This window comes from Botrytis sinoallii, assembly GCF_014898435.1.
Source record: "Botrytis sinoallii strain Bc 23 chromosome Unknown BSIN_043, whole genome shotgun sequence".
Classification (NCBI taxonomy): Eukaryota; Fungi; Ascomycota; class Leotiomycetes; order Helotiales; family Sclerotiniaceae; genus Botrytis; species Botrytis sinoallii.
Genome location: NW_024066070.1, coordinates 91,088 through 109,732, shown reverse-complemented (window position 1 = coordinate 109,732; position 18,645 = coordinate 91,088). Strand labels below are relative to the sequence as shown.

Here is an 18,645-nt window from a genome sequence, read left to right as displayed (position 1 = left end):
TGATATCTGAGACCTTACAATTTGAGCCAATATAGCCATTAGAAAATATATCTAGATTTCTTGGCATTATCGATCACATGGCTCGTTAACCCCCTTTGAAAATTGTTAGCGAGTAAAGACGACAGAAAGCTAGTACAAAGACTTTCTAGAGATTAGGTGCGGAAGGAGAACACAATCAAACTTTAGATACGGTTATGATACGTCAAGAGTAAATTATTGGTACGGCAATACTACATTAAAAGTAAATTTTGCGCCGTAGCAATTCCTAACTGCTACATTGTATGAGCAGTACCATGAACAGTACTATATTGTAGGATTCAAGAAAGGTTCATGACGCTAGCACACTAGTACTGGCCATACTAGAGCTTCATTTCATATATAGGCAACAGAAAGTTCTTCCCAAAAACATCCATTCTCTTTCCCTATCTTTCTTCTACATATTAACATCTACAATAACATCTTGACCATCTCTATTTATCTGGACTCGAATTCTTCAAGAGACTTTTAATCTTTAGAAACCTTCAAAACATCTCCACTTTAACTTTTTTTTTAACCAACTCGTTCACCATGACTAAATTCTCGGATTTCTTTCGTGACGTCGGCGGATCCATCACTGGCGCTTTCTACATCAAGAGCGGCAGACGCAGCCACAAACCTACCAGCACCAAACGCCCAGACACTCCTCCCTGCTATCAAGATCTTTTTGGACCATTGACTCAGGTTCCAACAGCCTTGGACGCAGCTGCAGAGCATGAAGCCTTCTTGATGCGAATCGCTCGCGATCCATCAATCCTTGAGCACAATCCAGACTCGGAGGGAGATTTCCCACAAGAAACATTGTCAGACCGAATGGCACACGACCCATCAACCAGAGAGCGCCGCGTACGCCCGAACCGAATCACAAACCATATTCCTGTCGCTTCTCGCATCTACTCAATGTTACCGCAGGTAATCATTCCTGTTTCACAAGCTGAGGTACAGCCGCGCGAAGCCACTCCTCCACCATATGACCATAGTGATAACTTGGTCATTCCAGAGCCAGAAGTTGATACTGCTGAGCCATTTTTACATCTTGTCGAGGAAGCTATCACAGCTTCATCTCCCCAAGCCAGAGCAGTTACTCCTGAGCAAGAAAACACTCATCAGGAAGATACAATTGCCTCCCATTCTGGCCATCAATCAAGAGTCAATACTCATCGTTCATCCCCAGGTCGCTGTATGAGTTCTAATAATACCGAAGATGCTCAATTACCACCAAGAGTCGTCAGCAACCCGGAGCCACGAGCCTCAGTATCCAGACTTCCAGTTGCAATTAGATCCACTTCATTGCAAGATAGATCCACTGCTACTCATCACCCAAGCTCGCGACCAGAGCCTTCTAGCTCACGCCGAGTTGGAGGCCAATCAGCTGCTCGCGAACATGGTGAAACATCTCATGTGCAGCCAAGAGCTGTTAGTACTCCCCAGCCAGCCGCACGATCATTTATCCCAGTTGCTGTTAGACAATATTCAACACAACCAAGAAGTACCCATGATTATGGAGATATCATTCAACGCCATGCACGTGTATCGGATCATCATACTAGCTTGGTAAGAACCACAGAAAGCACAGCGCAACAACTGCCAATGCCAAGACAGCGACCACATCTTGTTGTTGCGCAAGATGAGTCGGATGAATTAACAGGAGAAGAAAATCCTGTTGAGATCCAAAATTTCCTGGCTCGCGATCGATCTGCCTCTGATAATGGCCACCAAAATTCTCAGGGTGCTTCATCTTCAGGAGATCTTACCACTTTAAGATCAGGACATGAATCTCATCGGGATACTGCATCCGGTACTCAAGAAGATCATCAACGAAGCGCACGCAGCAATGAATCCGATACTAGATCAAGAAATGAAGCTGTTCATTCTGACAGATCCAGAGATTCCAATGTCGGATTGGATACACAGAATAGACAGCCCAACACAAATGTCTCTAGGTCTGGATCTTCTGAAACTTTAAGACCTCTGCCTGAGCAACGTGATCCAGTTCACCCAGGTATCACCTCTCCTCTATTGATCGCAGAACTTCACCATGGTAGAGCCAACGGAGCAACTAGACCAACAGTTATTGGTCAACATCTTGCTGAGCAACTTGATGCCGCACGAGCTGCACGTGGCCTACCTAGGTCGCCACGTATGTGGGATATCCCTACACCAAATGATGAAATCAGCAATCCTGTTCATCCGGCAGACTTCCGCGAAGGTGGGTATCAACCAACTAATAGGGACCCAATCTCACGCGCAGAGCGTCCACCTGCTCGGTCAAATGGCACAATGCATGGCGAACACAGACAACGCTATGCGAGACATCAAGGCGCTATTGATAGTATGCGCAGTCGAGAAATGGAATTTGACCAAGAGCTCAAAGAGATCCGTGAACAGGAGAGACAGAGAGCCATCCGAGAGGTAGAGGAGAGAAGACAACACGAGAGAGAGAGAAGACACAGAGAGAGAGCACGCAGAGCAAGAGAGAAGAAAGAGCGCCAACAGAGAGAAAGAGAGGAGTTGAAGGGAAAGAGATCAGATGCCGTTGATAGTATTCTCCAACCCATCCATATCGATCGTTGTTTCTGTTTTGAGGAATTCGGAGATGGTGGCTCGCCCCATGAGCGTGTGAAGTTGGCGCACTGTACACACGTTTTTGGAAGAAGTTGCATCAAGGAGTGGTTGATGAAGAGTGATACCTGTCCAAATGTGTGGCTGCCCACTCTGCTCTGAGTGCTTTGTCGCAGGAGGCACGAGCATTGAGAACTCTTCAAGAGGAATAGTAAAGGTTGGGGAGGATCATTCAACGAACGTAATCTGGGCGGGGTTGATAATGATGAGTTTAGGCAGATGCGTTCGGTAGGGGGGAATTGAAACTCTGGGAAGGTAGCTTGCGATGGCTTTCACGAAAGGTTTTCTACCGAGTTAGCGCTTGCTAGAAACCTGAAGCTACCGATTTATTCACAGTGGGGTTTAGTGATGGAGAGGGAAATGACTCATAGTTAAGTATATGAGAATAAGATCGACGAAATATCTTCTTTGATATCGACATCGTTTCTGTCGTTTCTGGATCATGGAGGTGAAAATCGGTATGGATGTTGATACCAATTTTGACAGCACATTATGGCTTCACTGGGCCTATAACAGTTTCTTTGCACTACTTTCTTCTTTAGGATAATTTGCAAGCATCTTTTGAGAAAATTACTTATATGCATGTGAATTAGACACAATGACTTCTTAGAATTACAAAGCTGCTCTAAAACTACCTAGGTAGCTAGGTGTCTGTGAATTTGTGAATTATAATTGCTTTTTCACCTTGTCGAACCAATAAACAAGCTGAATACTTCATATCACAAGAAAATAGATCATGATGAATATAAAAAGTAAAACAGCTTTCCAGAAGGGAAACTCAAAGCATGAGTACATAGTAGAAAACGTTGTTGAAAAGATCAACTGATGTGAGCTTGTGTAATAAAGATTAGGATTAGCGAAGCAACAATTAGATTGGGGAATGAAAGACACTATTTTTCATCTTGATTATACAATGAATTTTGGGTATAAATAGCTTACAGTTGCTGAGAATAATGGAATTTTATTATTGAATGCACTTTATGAAGTATATAAAGAACTCATCGCTCGAACTGAATGCCTGATATCTTTCATATCTGTTCTTCATGGCCTCAGAATGAAGACTGCCAGCAACTGCCCTAGCTATGACTTCTTATTGTCCTCATAGCAGCCACTAAAGATACTGTAACTTTAGTATTACTTGAGCATATTGCGGGGAAATAGTGAGATCCAGAATATTTATGTCTACAGAGGTAGTTACCCGTTTAGTAGGATATTTACAGAAATTATTTTCTCAAAGATTCAAGTCCACTACCTAGGCAAATTTTGGCATTATTTAGATGAACCTTTTTGAGTGAAATTCTCAGACTCATAAGTGGTTGACCTGCAACTTGTAGTCTTTGAGATGCTCAATTTTTATACAAACATATAAGTCGGTTAACCGATATCCCTACTATGTGCACGGCCCTACTATATGCACGCTCTTATTATTTATATAAAATGTTTATATTAAATTGAATTAAAAATTAAAAAAGCAATGAAAATATTTGAATCTAGAATTGAGATAATTTGAATAAATTAATATAACATTTGAAATAAAAATCTGAAATTCAGAAAGTTTATAATACTAATATTAATAAATAAGATATTGAATTTTTATATAAGAAATATTTACTATTAATATATCTTATAATAGAATCGAAAATATAAGTTTTATTTAAGGAAATTATGAAATTCTTTATATTATAATATAAAGTAATAGAAAAGATTAAACTTTTTTATTGAAATTCTGATAGTTTTCGAAAAGAAAATTTATAAGAATTAATTATTAATAAAATAATGAATTTATAATATTTGATTTTATTTTGAATCATATAATGATAATAACTTTCAAAATAAATATAAATATATTAAAATCTATAATTTATTAATATTATATTTAATTAAAGATTTAAAAATGAGTATTAAAAATTTAGTTTAATATAATATTAATTATAATATAAGCTTTTTATGGATTATTATTGAAAATTTGATTTTTAATAATTTTTAGTTAAATATGTTTCATTTTAATATTAAAGAAAAAAGTTATATTAATTGATTTTTGATTTAATAAAAGATTTAAGTATTTTAATTTTTAGGATTTATTGATATCAAAATGATTTCTATTTAGATTTCCTTTTTTAAAAATTAATTTAATAATATTTTAGATTATAAAAGCTTTCTTCTTGAGATTTTTCATATTATAATAATAATTTTCATAATCAGAATTTCATTATATATCATAAAACTAAGATTTACATAATTTCAAAAATATAATTTTAAAATAAAGATTTATTTAAAGGATTTTTTTTTTGGGATACGATGACTCTCACCTGTACGTGGTATATCCTACAAAACCTTCGATCGTTGCGATCGGAGAGCTAAATAGAGTCAGCTGGAGCCGGATAGTGATTATACACTAATCGAAGGCTGTACTGAAAGCGAAGATATATATAGCTAATCATCAAAGAGTGATCGCGAAGGATACTCGGACCAAAAAATTATCAATAAAACGGAAATGAAAACCATTCAATAGTAAAAAAGAGATGAGAGCGGATTGATACGGAATCATGCCTTTACAAATCTGTATAAAAGCAAAACCAAGTATATCACAACAAAACATTTGTAAAGCAAAACTAGCCCTTGAAATAGTAGATAATGAAGCTTTTATAATATAACTGAGTCTAACTGAAACCTATATTAAAAAACAAAACTGATATTCTTAATTTAACAAACAAAAATCGATAAAACACCTTTGGAGCATTAGTGTGCAGAGTTTTTATAATCTAATAATATATACAATCTATAGATATACTGAATCAAATATGTTATAACTAATAAGGGAAGTAATAGAAAGTATTACAAAGGCTAGAATAATATCTATTAGGGCCGGCGGGGAATATATATAAAATAGGAGGAGGAATGTTTTTAGTATCTTATCTCCAAGTACACAAAAGCAGTATAGTAGTGGAGGAGTTTCGATATAGAAAGGATACTTTTAGTAAATCATATTCGACAATACTCGATTGGTATTATAGCAATAAAGGATTTCAGGTAGAAACCAATTCTACAATATACATATATAATATATTCCTAGTGCTCTATTTTCAATTATAAACTATACATTAGGAAAATAGATTTTATAAGTAAAGCTTTAATTAGTAGATTGGAAATATTATAAAAGGACTATCTAACTAGAAATCTGAAATAACAAGTCTGTAAAACATAGTTGGTCTTATTATATAGGAAAGATTTAATAAGGTAATGCGAAATGGTTACTAGCTGTGAGGTATAGCATATAATAATAGTGATAATGATACTATTTATATAGCTTGAGAGGATGGATATGTATATTGATTTATAATCGGATATTATAGGGCAGAGGGCATAATAAAGATATTAGATAGGCTTAAGGAATAAATAGGAATGGAGGTATAAAAAAATGATTTTAATTCTGATTAGAATTTCTGAAGGTAATTATATAATAGGTGGTTTAATATAGTTAGAAGATTCTATAGAAGTTTAGTACTAATAGCTTTATCATAAGTAAGCTGGGAAAGCATCTGTAGATATAGCGAACCTACTTTGTATTATAATATATTCTAAAAAGTAGTTATAATATAATTCATTTCTGTCCCCGTGGTGGACCGACGAGTATAAGGAGGCACATCGAACATACACACAAGCCAGGAGAACTAGAACTGCTGACGGAATGGCAACTGCCTAGTAGGACCTACAGAGAGTTATACGAGTATTGAAACGAGTCTATTGGATTAAATATTTAAATAATATACAAAACGATCAGGAATTATACAAAGTTATGAATTAATATAAGCTAACCCTAGAAGTAGATTTCAAAGCCTCTCTTCTAATGATTGAAGGCTAGAAGATTATTGATATTAGGGAAAAAGCTGAAGTACTTTTTATAACGATATTCGATTGCTTTAAAGTATTGGATGATTTATAGTATAATTCTTTATAGGAATAGGGCTGTTAGATGATTTTATTATAGAAAAGAACGATTATTATTGTCAGAAATAGACAGCAAGTTACGCATAAGGAGTAATATATTGAAATATGTATATCCAATCTATATATCCGGGAAGTCCAAAAAAGGAATTTTATAGTGGTATGCACATACCACACACGTGCTACACATGTGATTTCCAACATTCTCCTTATAGTAGGAATCTATTATCTAAATCATATAAACTCTTTATATATATATATTTGTGAAGAGCCTTATTAACTCCTGCGACAGTGTCAATGTTCCAGAGTTGTCTGTGGTGTCTACATCTCCAGTAGAGTTCGACAGCTTTACGATTTAATATCGTATCGCAGTACAAGAGTACTCTTTATCTGAATCCTGTTTTCCCTGTTTATATCAGGTTGGATCCAATCCATCTAGTAATTCGAATATCAATCTGCTTTCGTAAAATCCTCTTTGTATATATACTAACGAATTACTTCGAATTTATTATCTTCAGATTGTAGGGTCATCTTTTTAGTATAGTAAACAATCTAAATCCAATCTCATGTAAACAAACCTCCAGCTTATCTGTTACCCTATATGGTTTTCTTAAAATGATCAATTTGGTTAATTTGGTCAATTCATAATAAATTGACCAATTCGACCAATTTGGACAATTTTTGATAAATTCGATAGATCTGGTGAATATAGTGAATCTGATGAACCTGATGAAATTGTTGAAATAGGTGTATTTGATGATTTTTATCAATTTGATCAATTTGGTCAATTTAATCAATTTGGTCAATTGGTCAATTTAATCAATTTGAGTTAAATCAACCAAATCAATCAAGATGACTGATTTGATCAAATACAACTATTGACTCTCTTTGACGCATTCGTATTCAGCATTCCAGATCCAATTCTAGACCTTTTCTATAAATTATAAAGCCAGAGTATGTGAGCTGTTTTATAAGGATATCGGCTATCTATTCAGTTCCTGGAATCTATACGATATATAGTCTTTTAGTATCAACCATATCTTTTCAAATATATGCCATCAAATATCAATATGCTTTGCTTTACTATAAAACTTATTCTCTTACATCCAATCAACTCCACTAGCATTATCGCAATATAAAGTTAGGATAAAGGGCTTTTCCTTAGAGCATTCTCCTAATCTTTTACTAGCTTTTCTATTCAAACTAATTCTTTTGCATTCTTGTTTATTGCTATAATCTTAGCTTTTATTGTATAAAGAGATATCGATTTCTGTTTTGTTAAAGACTATATTATAGCTCCTTTATATCTGATGAGAGCTATTCCTTAAATAGATTTCCTATCAGCTACAGATCTCCAAATCGAATCTGTATAAGCTCGATATTCGTATACAAGCATATTTAATCGATTTGAATAGATTATGTCTATTGAATATATGCTAATAAGATATTGAAGCAAGTGTTTTGCAAGTACTAAATAACTTTCCTCTGGTGTATATATAATACAAGCAAGCTGGCTAATAGTGTATGCTATATTAGATCGAATACAATTCGAGAGATAGATAATACTATCAACAATCTGAAGATATAATATTATATCGTTTTGACAAAGAAATTCATTTTCGTTTGCATCTTGTACAACTATATCAGGAGGTAAGAGTAAATCTTTCATATCAGTAAGATCAATCCCAAATCTTTGCAAAATCTTTTTTATATAATTCGATTGATGTATCTTAAGTGATTAATCTCATTGATATTGTTCTATTTGAATATCTAAAAACATATTGGTTTCGCCTAAGTCTTTGCATTTCCATCGACTTCCGATCGTCTTTTTCATCAAATTCACATTGATACGATTTCCTATTATCAGCAGATCATTTACATATAATAGGATATACACTCCCTTTCCTATAAAAAGATTTGGATCTACTATCGATTCTTCAAGTTCAATCTCTTTAAAGAATTTTCGAATTATAGTTCACTAAACTCTTGGTATTTGTTTTAAATTATAAAGTGACTTTTTCAATTTGAAATATAATTTGCTTTTGAGTTTAATTTCAAGAAAGATTTCTTTGAAAAATTTTGATATTTCTATAAGGATTTCTATATTCGTTAGTTTATTATTTAAGAAAGTAATATCAATATCCATATTATCAATCTCTAGATCTTTTATTATAACTTTTGTTAATAAAATACACAATATCGAATACCTTACTACATCAACAAAAGTCTCTTAATAGTCTATTCCATATTCTTGAAGATACCCCTTGATTATTAGTCTTGTTTTTCTTCTAGCTAACTTACCGAAATAATCTAGTTTATTTCTCAGAACGTATCTGCTATTTAATAACTTTCGGCCTGTAGGTACAGCTCTATTTATGATTTCGAAGGTACTATTATCCTTGAGACTCTGTAATTCATTTCTGATTGCTTCTATCTATACTTGGGCGTTCCCTTATATAATGTTTTCGAGCTCTACTGATTCCTCAAATATTGAATTATAATTATTAACTAAAAAATCTTCAGAATATATAGAGGCAATATATAATGCAATTACATACTAAACAACCTAATTACTAAAAATCTTTCTCAATTATTTCTTATAACTTTTATTCAAAATATTTCAAACTAAAGTAATTATCAGAACAGACCTAGCTTTTGAAATCTCTATAACTATTTATACTCTTTGTCTTGAAAATAGAGGTACTTATACATTTTATATTAAATATCCAGTTCTCTATAGTTATCGTTACTATAATATTTGCGAAAAATAAATCCGAGCTTTCTCTTGCTTATTTTGGATCTGAACTTTCTTTTGCTTATTAGTATATATATTTTCTTATATATTTTTTTATATTATCAATTGCACTCTTCTTTTGTAGCCTTTTACTTATTATATAAATAAGGTTTCCTTTTCTTCTTTATCCCGGGCAGTTTTGGAATACTCTTTCTTTGAGTTCTTTAAATGAATATCTATATTTATTGAAATCAGTATCTACTGTTCTAGTAATAGTTTTAATATAAAGATTAAGAAGGCGATAGATTTTATTTCTATTCATTCCAATTATAATATACTTTCCTTTAAGTACTCTAGACTCGAATTTTTTAATTATCAGGTCTAATTGCTAGGGATTCCTGGCCTATACTTTATAATTGAATATCCTGAGCTTCTTAAAGTCAGACTGTCTGCTGTATATAGTCTTATATAGTGTTATCGATATAAAAAGTGTTTCTGTTTCTTCAAAAGGTAATACTTTGATAAATAATCTGTTTTTCAGATATACAATATGTTTGATGGTGAGTTTTTATATATTAAGTTTGATATCTGATTCGCTTAATAGCAATCTCGCTGTAGTATTAATATCTTGAATCTTTTTTTCGACTATTCTATTTATAAAATACTTTCTAAGAGATAAGGGTTCGAATATCAATCCTCTCTTTTCAATCTCTATTTGAAAGGATATTCCAAATTCATCTTTCTTGTTGTTTGCTTTAATAATAGTAACCTTATAATTGAACTCTTTCTCAATCTGATTGATGAGATTTATTAGTATAGGTATAACAGTCTCTACAGATTTATTCTTTGTGAATTTAAGCCAAGTTTCTCTTATTGTATTATCAATAACTACAATAAAGTATTTATTTTTATTTTCAGAAGGTTCTTGAATTCCTGATAGATCTATATATAAGCATTGTAGTTTTGTAAATATATGGATAGCTATGTGTTTATTGAAATGCTTATTCATTCTCCCTGTGAGACAAGGCTTGTAAGCTTTTCGATCAGTACTTTTCTTTCTTTTAGTGTAGTACAACTCATTTGAAGCTTTCTTTAGCTTATCCATCTAATTGTAGTTGAGATAATCTAAGCATTAATATATAATCTCAGCTTTATTGTTATTCGTATCAATCTCTTCTGTTTCTGAATTTGTATCCACCATATATACTTATTAAATAAATGATTATCGAACGATATAACTACTATTGACACATCTTACAGCTATTTCTAGCTAACCATTTTTCCAGCATAACGCTGAACCCCCTTCGAAGATGACTTTTCTATCTATTTCGGTAAGTGTTCCAACTGAAATGAGTTGATTATTCCGAAAGTCCTTGATATACCAGACATCTCTCAATATAGAGTTTCCAATAATGACTGTTCCGTATGCAATACTTATAGAATATATATTGTTCACAGTTTTGATTTTTTGTGGAATATCCCATTATACAACATTAGAGAGATTTTCAATAAAACCAGTAAAATGATGAGAGACTCCCGAATCAAAAATCCATATATTATTTTGGACTTTGATATATATTACAGTATTAGGATATAGGAAACTAGTATATTTGTCTGCTATAACTATTTGTACAAAACCATCATTCTTAATATTTTTATTTGAATACCAGGCTTCTCTGACTTTATTGTACTCCCAACAAACATCTTGCCAGTATCCTTTTTTCTTATAGAATTTGCAAGTATAAGATCTAGCCTTGATAGTTTTACTAAAACTTAGCAAAGTATTATTACCTTTTTTAAGTATATATTTTCTTCCATTCCTATAATATTCTCTATATCCTTTTCCGTTTCTTTCTCAAGCTCTCTTATTATTTTTTCCTCTTATATTTCCTTGTATAGTATTAGCTATTGCTGAATGACTTATTGTATCTTGAGGAATTCTCTCAGCTTATTATAGAGTATATAGTGCATCTCATATATTCATATTTGATGATGTAATAAAGTTTCGCTATGTTTATCAGATTTCTATATCTAGTAGTATATTCAAAAGATAAAAGTAGATCTCTATTTCGGATAAAGATTGTGTTATTACAAATAATTTATATTAATAATCAAGAAGTCAATCAAAGAAGAATTAAATCGTCTCTGTTTTAGAATCGAATTGCTTATGGATAAATTATTGCTAGAGATTCTGAGTATATTGAAGATTCGCATTATTATTAAATATTAAGAATTTCGCCCAGATTTCTGTAATATCTTCTGCATCGATTGTATACATAAGTTGAGAGTGGTATATAAGAATAATATAGGAATTAATGATAGAGAATACAATTCCTGCTTTTTTATTCCATTCAGCAATATCGGCTCGATTGTTTGCTAGTCTTATACTTCTCCTTGTGCATAGGGATAGTGCAAATACTGTTATTATAATAGTTTGAATAGTTTTATAAAAGTCTATCTAGTTATAACCGTTAAAAGTGATTAGTGTTTCCCATTTTGTTTGAACTGTATCGATAGTGGTCTTGCTTGTTATGATATCAAGAGTGAAAGTAGCTGTAAAGGAATGAGAACTCGAAACTTAGGGGATATAGAGGTATAAAATGAAGTTTATAATGACGCGGCACTCATAATCTGTCAGAAATAGACAGCAAGTTATGTATAAGGAGTGATATATTGAAATATGTATATCCAATCTATATATCCGGGAAGTCCGAAGAAGGAGTTTTATAGTGGTGTGCACGTGCCACATACGTGCTACACATGTGATTTCCAACAATTATAAAGGAAATGGAAAAACATATAATAAAAGTCAGGAGTATATTATTCAGAATCGATCAAGCAATTGTTTGTTTTTTTAAGGTATGCTGGTCTAGTATAAAGAGTATAATACATGAGATTTTCGTAGCCTGCTTTAGGTTTAGCTATTATTTTAATAAATAAAACTTGTTGAAATAATTATATTATTCAAGATTAATAAGAAGGATAGAATGTTTTTGAGATTGTGGAGGTTGATTATATTGATATTGTATATTGAAAAAGGATTAGAAAGATATATTGCTAATCAAATTGTATGGATAGCTATAAGATATAATATTATTAGCTTTTAGTATTGTAGAGTGTTGTTGAAAAAAGCTGGTATTAATCTTATAGTTGTCTTCACCCATAATGCTGAGCTTGTTTTAGTAATTGGCAAAGTGGTTATACTAGTAATAATGGATGTATAAGGTATTTATAATATATTTTTTAAAAGATGGCTTCTATAATATATAAAGAAATAGGATTAGTTTATAGTGTTCTTGCGATTTGTTGATTCATTTCTAATTGAGAGATGTGTGTATATAAGGCTTGAGGGGATTATAATATAGGATTTCCTAGTTGTATATGATATTCCTTAGGGATTGCTACTTTCCTTTATTCTGTATATTCTCTATTTTGCTAAGCTTTTCAATTAAGATAGAGTATAGTGTTTTGGATATATTGATAATATAGCTATATATTATATGTTTAAGGATCTATTCATAAATATATATATACTTTACTGAACCATTCGATATATCCTACAATAGAAAAATCAGAATAAAATCTTTTTGCTTTGGAAAAGTTTGAGTTATTTTATATATCGAGGAAATATGAAATTGCAAATTTGGTTATAAGGATAAATCAGGATCTAATCATTATACTGATCTTTTTAAGGCTTATCAACAAAATACAATCAATCTTACACTAGCTTAGCATCTTTTTTGATTAGTATTTAACATTCCTATAGTATATCAAAATGCACATTGCGAAAGCTATATGTGCTGCATCCCACATTCAATCAATAGCTTATATAGTCTACAAACTATCTGCAGTTTGCCTACGAAAAGCGATCATTATCTATGTATTTCCTGTTGTTCTTTTCAGTTTTGAAGTATGGTTTGATGGGCTATACAAATAACACTCAAATGCAGGCTATATTCCGGTTGGCATTAGGATTAAAAAATACGTTGATTTAATTAGCAAGATGATTTATAATATGGTATGGGGAGCTTTATTTGTTTACAAGACGATCCCAACGATTGTACTCTTTATAGAAGCTAGTCTTCTAACTGAAATTGTTGTATTAAAGTAAGCCAGATTGAGGTTCGTGTTTCGGCTTTAGATAGTGGATATATAATATTTACTTATAAATCAATTGAAACTATATATCAGAAAGAAAGGATAAGGTATAGATACTCTGAAAGATTCTAATATAAAACTGTAAAGAATAGAATGGGCGATTTCTGCTATTAAGTGCTTTAGACTTTTATAGCTTTACTTCTTTTCCGAATGTTGTATTGATTTAATGAATAGTATGGATAAAGAGGATGTCATAAAAGCATTCAAGGAATAATGGGATTTAATCCCTTAAGAAAACTATTTTATATTTTTAGATAGGTCTGAATAATACAATGAACACAGTTATTGTGTAGGGTATGGCTTTATAATCTATTATAACAAATAACAGATCGATAATAGCTATGGCTGTGTATGCGAATAGTTATATATTTTTGATGCTGAAGTAATTAATGTATAATAAGGATTAAAATACCTCCTAAATATTATTGATTGCTTTTATTAAAAACGAATATAGTTATGTATTGATAATATCTCAATAATCTGGGGAATGCGAGAAAGCGTTGCTACCTCCTCTTAATAGATATATTATAAGTATTATCAAACAATAAACACTACAATATTATAATCAAATAGTTCTTTAAGCATATTGAGATTAAGAGCAACGAGGCAACCAATTGCCTTACTGATTAAAATACAATTGAACTACTTGACCCTAATTCATTCTATCTTTTCATAATCAGTAGCTCCTACTTTGTTTTTATATATTAAATATTAGCATTTTGAGAGTAGATAGTGAAAAGAAAAAAAAAATCTAATCTCCGAAACGTATAATATATGGAAATCGGTATATAATATCTCGAAACCAGGAAGTTTCAAGTTTTTTTGTAGAATATTATATAGATTTATAATAATACAAACCGGATATAGTGACTTTGCAGCCTATTATATTAAATTCAATTACAAAAATAGTACAAATATCTGTATATATGGGATTGAGAAAAGTCCACTATACTTTTTTCAATATTCAATCAATAATCAGATGTACAGCAATTAACCACTTATATCAAATCGATTTCGATCCGAATGGAATGCGATAGCATATATCAACCGTATCCTGCGAATATAATATAACTTTACTAATCTTCTCATTAAATCCAGATTCTATATTAGGATATGCTCAAACTATGCGAAACTATACGAATTCCAATCTATTCCAATATCCCAAGAATAAGTTCTCCATTTTAATCAACCTAAAACCTATACCAACCAGTTATAAGTGCTCCGAGCGCTCTCCTGATCAATAGCGATCAACCTAATTATCCGCTGATATTTGGATGATATACAAAACAAGATTTTCTGAAATAGAACTATAAATTCTTAAACAAAACAATCGTAAGATCACCATAAGCGATACTGAGCGGGGGAATACTAGAAGCAACAAGCCCCTGATTAACTAACATTATACTACTATAAGCAGCTGGAATACTAGCAGCCCATAGGCCCGCTCCTTAGTACATCTAGAATACCCCTTGGGAAGTCAGATATTAGATGTTAATCACTATAAATAAATAAATAAATAATATTTAAAGGATTTCTTTTAATTGATCTATAATTTATATATTTTAATATTCAATAAAATTTATTTCAAAAAGATTATAATATTCGAAGCTTTAGTATTAAATATAAAATTTAAATTCATTTCAAAATTCATTTTAAGTTTTTTTTAAAACAATAAAAATAATTAGAAAATTCAATAATCTATATTAAACTCAATTCTTATTACTTTTTTGATTTTTTTTGATTTCTTTATAAGAATATTAATATCAAAGAATCTATTAAAATATTTTCTAATTTTATAAACAAACTTTAATATATTCTTTATTGAAATTTATATTTTAAAATTATATATTCTTTTTATTTTATTATTTAATTGGTTTCTATTTTAATAATTTAAAATTTTGAAAAATTAAAATAAATAATATTATTCAATCCTCAAACTAAATTTTATTTTATTTTATTGATTTTTGAAATTTAAATTGATTTTTATTTTAATAATAAAGAACGTGCATATAGTAGGGACGTGCACGTAGCAGGGATATCGGTTACCCTACTTTCGGGCCACCAGGGTTTTGGGCCACCCTTTCACACCAAAAATCACTTTTTAGGCCTATTAATATCTCTATCAATATATAATATAATTTGATAAAAAAAATATATATATAATTTAGATCATTTTAAGCCTATTATAAAATTCTTAGATATTTAGGACTATTCTGGATTGAGAGCTAAAGGTTCAAAATATCGATTTTCAAATTTGTATGGGAATCATATACAAATTTAGAATTTTTATAAAACCTTCAATAACTTTTTAATAACAATTATTAAAAGAAAACTATATATTTTTTTGAAAGATTTGAACTTAAATCTATATAGAAATTCAAAAAAAAAATTAAGAAAAATTAACCGATATAGAGATATAGTATACAGTGAGTTTAGAGTAATATAAATAATCCCTCGACAAAAAGACCATTATCCTCCGCAAGGAGCCCGGCTGGTTCAGTAGTAGAGTGATCGGGCCACTCTCCCATTGTTCTACGACTTAAGGCTATAGCAATCTGATCCATATGGATCCACTCTATATGTCGCCTTATAGGCTACCTTAGTGTAAACCTCTTAATACAGCTCCACTGAGCTCTAACAATCTACCATTAATCCTAATAGAGCTTTTCTATTATAAACCGTAAAAGCGATCGATCGAATACTAAAGAGGAATTGATCCCCCCTCCAACCACCATCACTACACCTATGCGCCATTCTGCTATTCAGCGGAACCATTATTCCAGCTGCTTCTCTCGAGCAGTCTAATAGCCGAATCCTCCGCTCCTATAGAGTACTATTATACATATACCTACTTCTTTGAAATAATATATCTATACATACTGCTCCTATCTATATAGTTTTATAATAGAAGTAATCATATAATCAAAACGCTTTTCTCCATAAATAATAGGAAGTGTTAGAAATATAGAATCGATCAAACAGTCCTATTTACAAACATTACACTAGCTTATTTAGAATATATAAAAGGAACTAGGTTTACCCTATGAGGTTTTACTAGCATACACATTAGCGCCTTTCTGTATTTGTAACTCTAAATCTAGCCACATCTTTCATACCCCTAGGGAGGTCCCCCACAAGACGTTAATCACTATAAATAAATAAATAAATAAATAAATAATCCCTGTCATTTTGAGGGTATTCCTATAAATATTTATTTATAAGAAATTTTCTATTTTTTCTGAATCTCTTATATTAAAAATACTATAAATTTATAATAAAATTTCATAGTTTATTTTTAGCAATTTTTATTAAAAAGTTATTAAAGATTTTATAAAAAATTTCAATTTATATGTGATTCCCATACAAATTAAAAAATCGATATTTTAAAGCTCTAAATCTCAATACAGAAAAATCCTAAAAATCTAAAAATTTCAGAATAAGCTTAAATCAATCTAAATTATATGTATATAAATTTTCAATGTATTCTATTTATAAATAAGAAAGTTAGAAATTTCATTTTTGGTGTGAAAAGTGGTCGAAAAGTGGCCCAAAACAGGGGTGGCCCGAAAGTAGGGTAACCGACTTACGTGATTATTTCAAGCTCGGAACGGCAAGTTCAAATTTATACATAAACATCTTCGTTGATATCTAAACTATATCATATCTAATATTTCGTATATAAAATTCATGATTATGCAAAGTATCTCTTGAAATCTAAGATCTTCTTTGTGAGCTATGTTCAAATTTTTGGTCACTGATCTCCTAACCCCCTTGAGTATTCACTTTCATCTACTCACTTTATCAGCAAGAATACAAACTCTTGCATACTTGTTTCTAACATAAAAGTTGTCCAATACATAGCGTCAGAGCTTTGGCAGACTGCTGTATTAAAAGTCGCTTGTTTTATATCGAACTCTTTTTGTGATATTTAAGGATCATTTGTTATGAGTGTAATACTTCCATCTTCCTCACAAATATCTCTCATCATAACATTGTTCTGACTTAAAGTATTCAACCATCGACTGAACACTTCATACTCTCCTGGCAGCTCAAAAATTGTTCGAGATATATCAAATCTACAATAACACCAGAAAATTAAACTGTTTCCACTCTTCAACTTTCGAAACTCTACACACAGAAATTCCCATCATTATGTCTTCTGGGCAGAGTAACATTTCGGCCACTGAGGAGGTAGAAAGATCTGGGCAACAAAACACTTCTGGAAATGCTGGATCTTCTGTTGTTGAATCACTCGCTCTACATGAAAATATTCTGCAAGATGAGGCTCCAGCAGATACTACTTCTTATGACACTCCTGAAGATACCGAGAGTAGTGACCCTGCCAACAACGAAGAGCTTTCGGGTGGCCTTACCGATGACGATAGTTCAGGCACTTCTTTACAAAATGTTGTGCCACAAGAAGCTGCTGCTGAGGATGTGGAGTCCATTAATGCTGAGATCTGGTCCCGATTTAATCGGTATATTCGAACCAGGTTTCCAAATACCCACATGAATAATCAGCATGTAGTGGAAGCTCTCGTGCTCTTCAGGCAACAACTGAACGATCGTAATGGCAGTGGCACCACTCCAGCATCGACAATTGATATTCAAGACGGAATCCCGGTTCAAACGATACCTATAGAAATAATATATGATTTCCACTGTTTATACGCGGGCATTAGACCACGTCATTCTCATGCAGATATCGAAGAAAATCACAGAAACCAGGCCATCGACGAGCTTTTGACTCCAGTCCTTATTGATGAAACGCAAACGGAATCGGTACCATGCCCAATCTGCAACGAAAAATACGACTCAAGTCCAGAAAATGGTGCTTCTCATGGCGCTTGCATGGTACCAGGCTGTAAGCATGTCTTCGGGCGGGAGTGTATCAATATGTGGCTTAAAGAAGAGAAAAAGAGCACTTGTCCAATGTGCCGCGGTAAACTCGACATTCCCACTGACTCTTCGAATGTTTACGACTATTGAGTGGACGTACTACATCAGAATTGGAGAAAGTGAAGAAGCTATTTAGGGAGGATAATTGAAAATGTCAGCTATTCCACAGAGTTGATAAGCATTGGTAATCTCAGAGGCCACTTGTAGCATTCTGGTGGGATGCAAGCGAATGTACTTCTCTTCGAATGCAC

The 18,645-nt window shown here is 31.9% G+C and overlaps 2 protein-coding genes across 2 annotated transcripts; both read left to right on the top strand.

Annotated features, from left to right (window-relative positions):
- Positions 1–567: 567 nt before the first annotated feature.
- On the top strand, positions 568–2,760 carry EAF02_012175 (uncharacterized protein; the record flags this gene model as incomplete). The annotated part of the gene is made up of 1 exon (XM_038908223.1): positions 568–2,760. The coding sequence occupies one exon, from the start codon at positions 568–570 to the stop codon at positions 2,758–2,760; it is 2,193 nt and encodes a 730-aa protein (XP_038752006.1).
- A 14,887-nt stretch (positions 2,761–17,647) lies between these two features.
- Positions 17,648–18,484, top strand: EAF02_012174 (uncharacterized protein; the record flags this gene model as incomplete). The annotated part of the gene is made up of 1 exon (XM_038908222.1): positions 17,648–18,484. The coding sequence occupies one exon, from the start codon at positions 17,648–17,650 to the stop codon at positions 18,482–18,484; it is 837 nt and encodes a 278-aa protein (XP_038752005.1).
- Between the last annotated feature and the right edge of the window lie 161 nt (positions 18,485–18,645).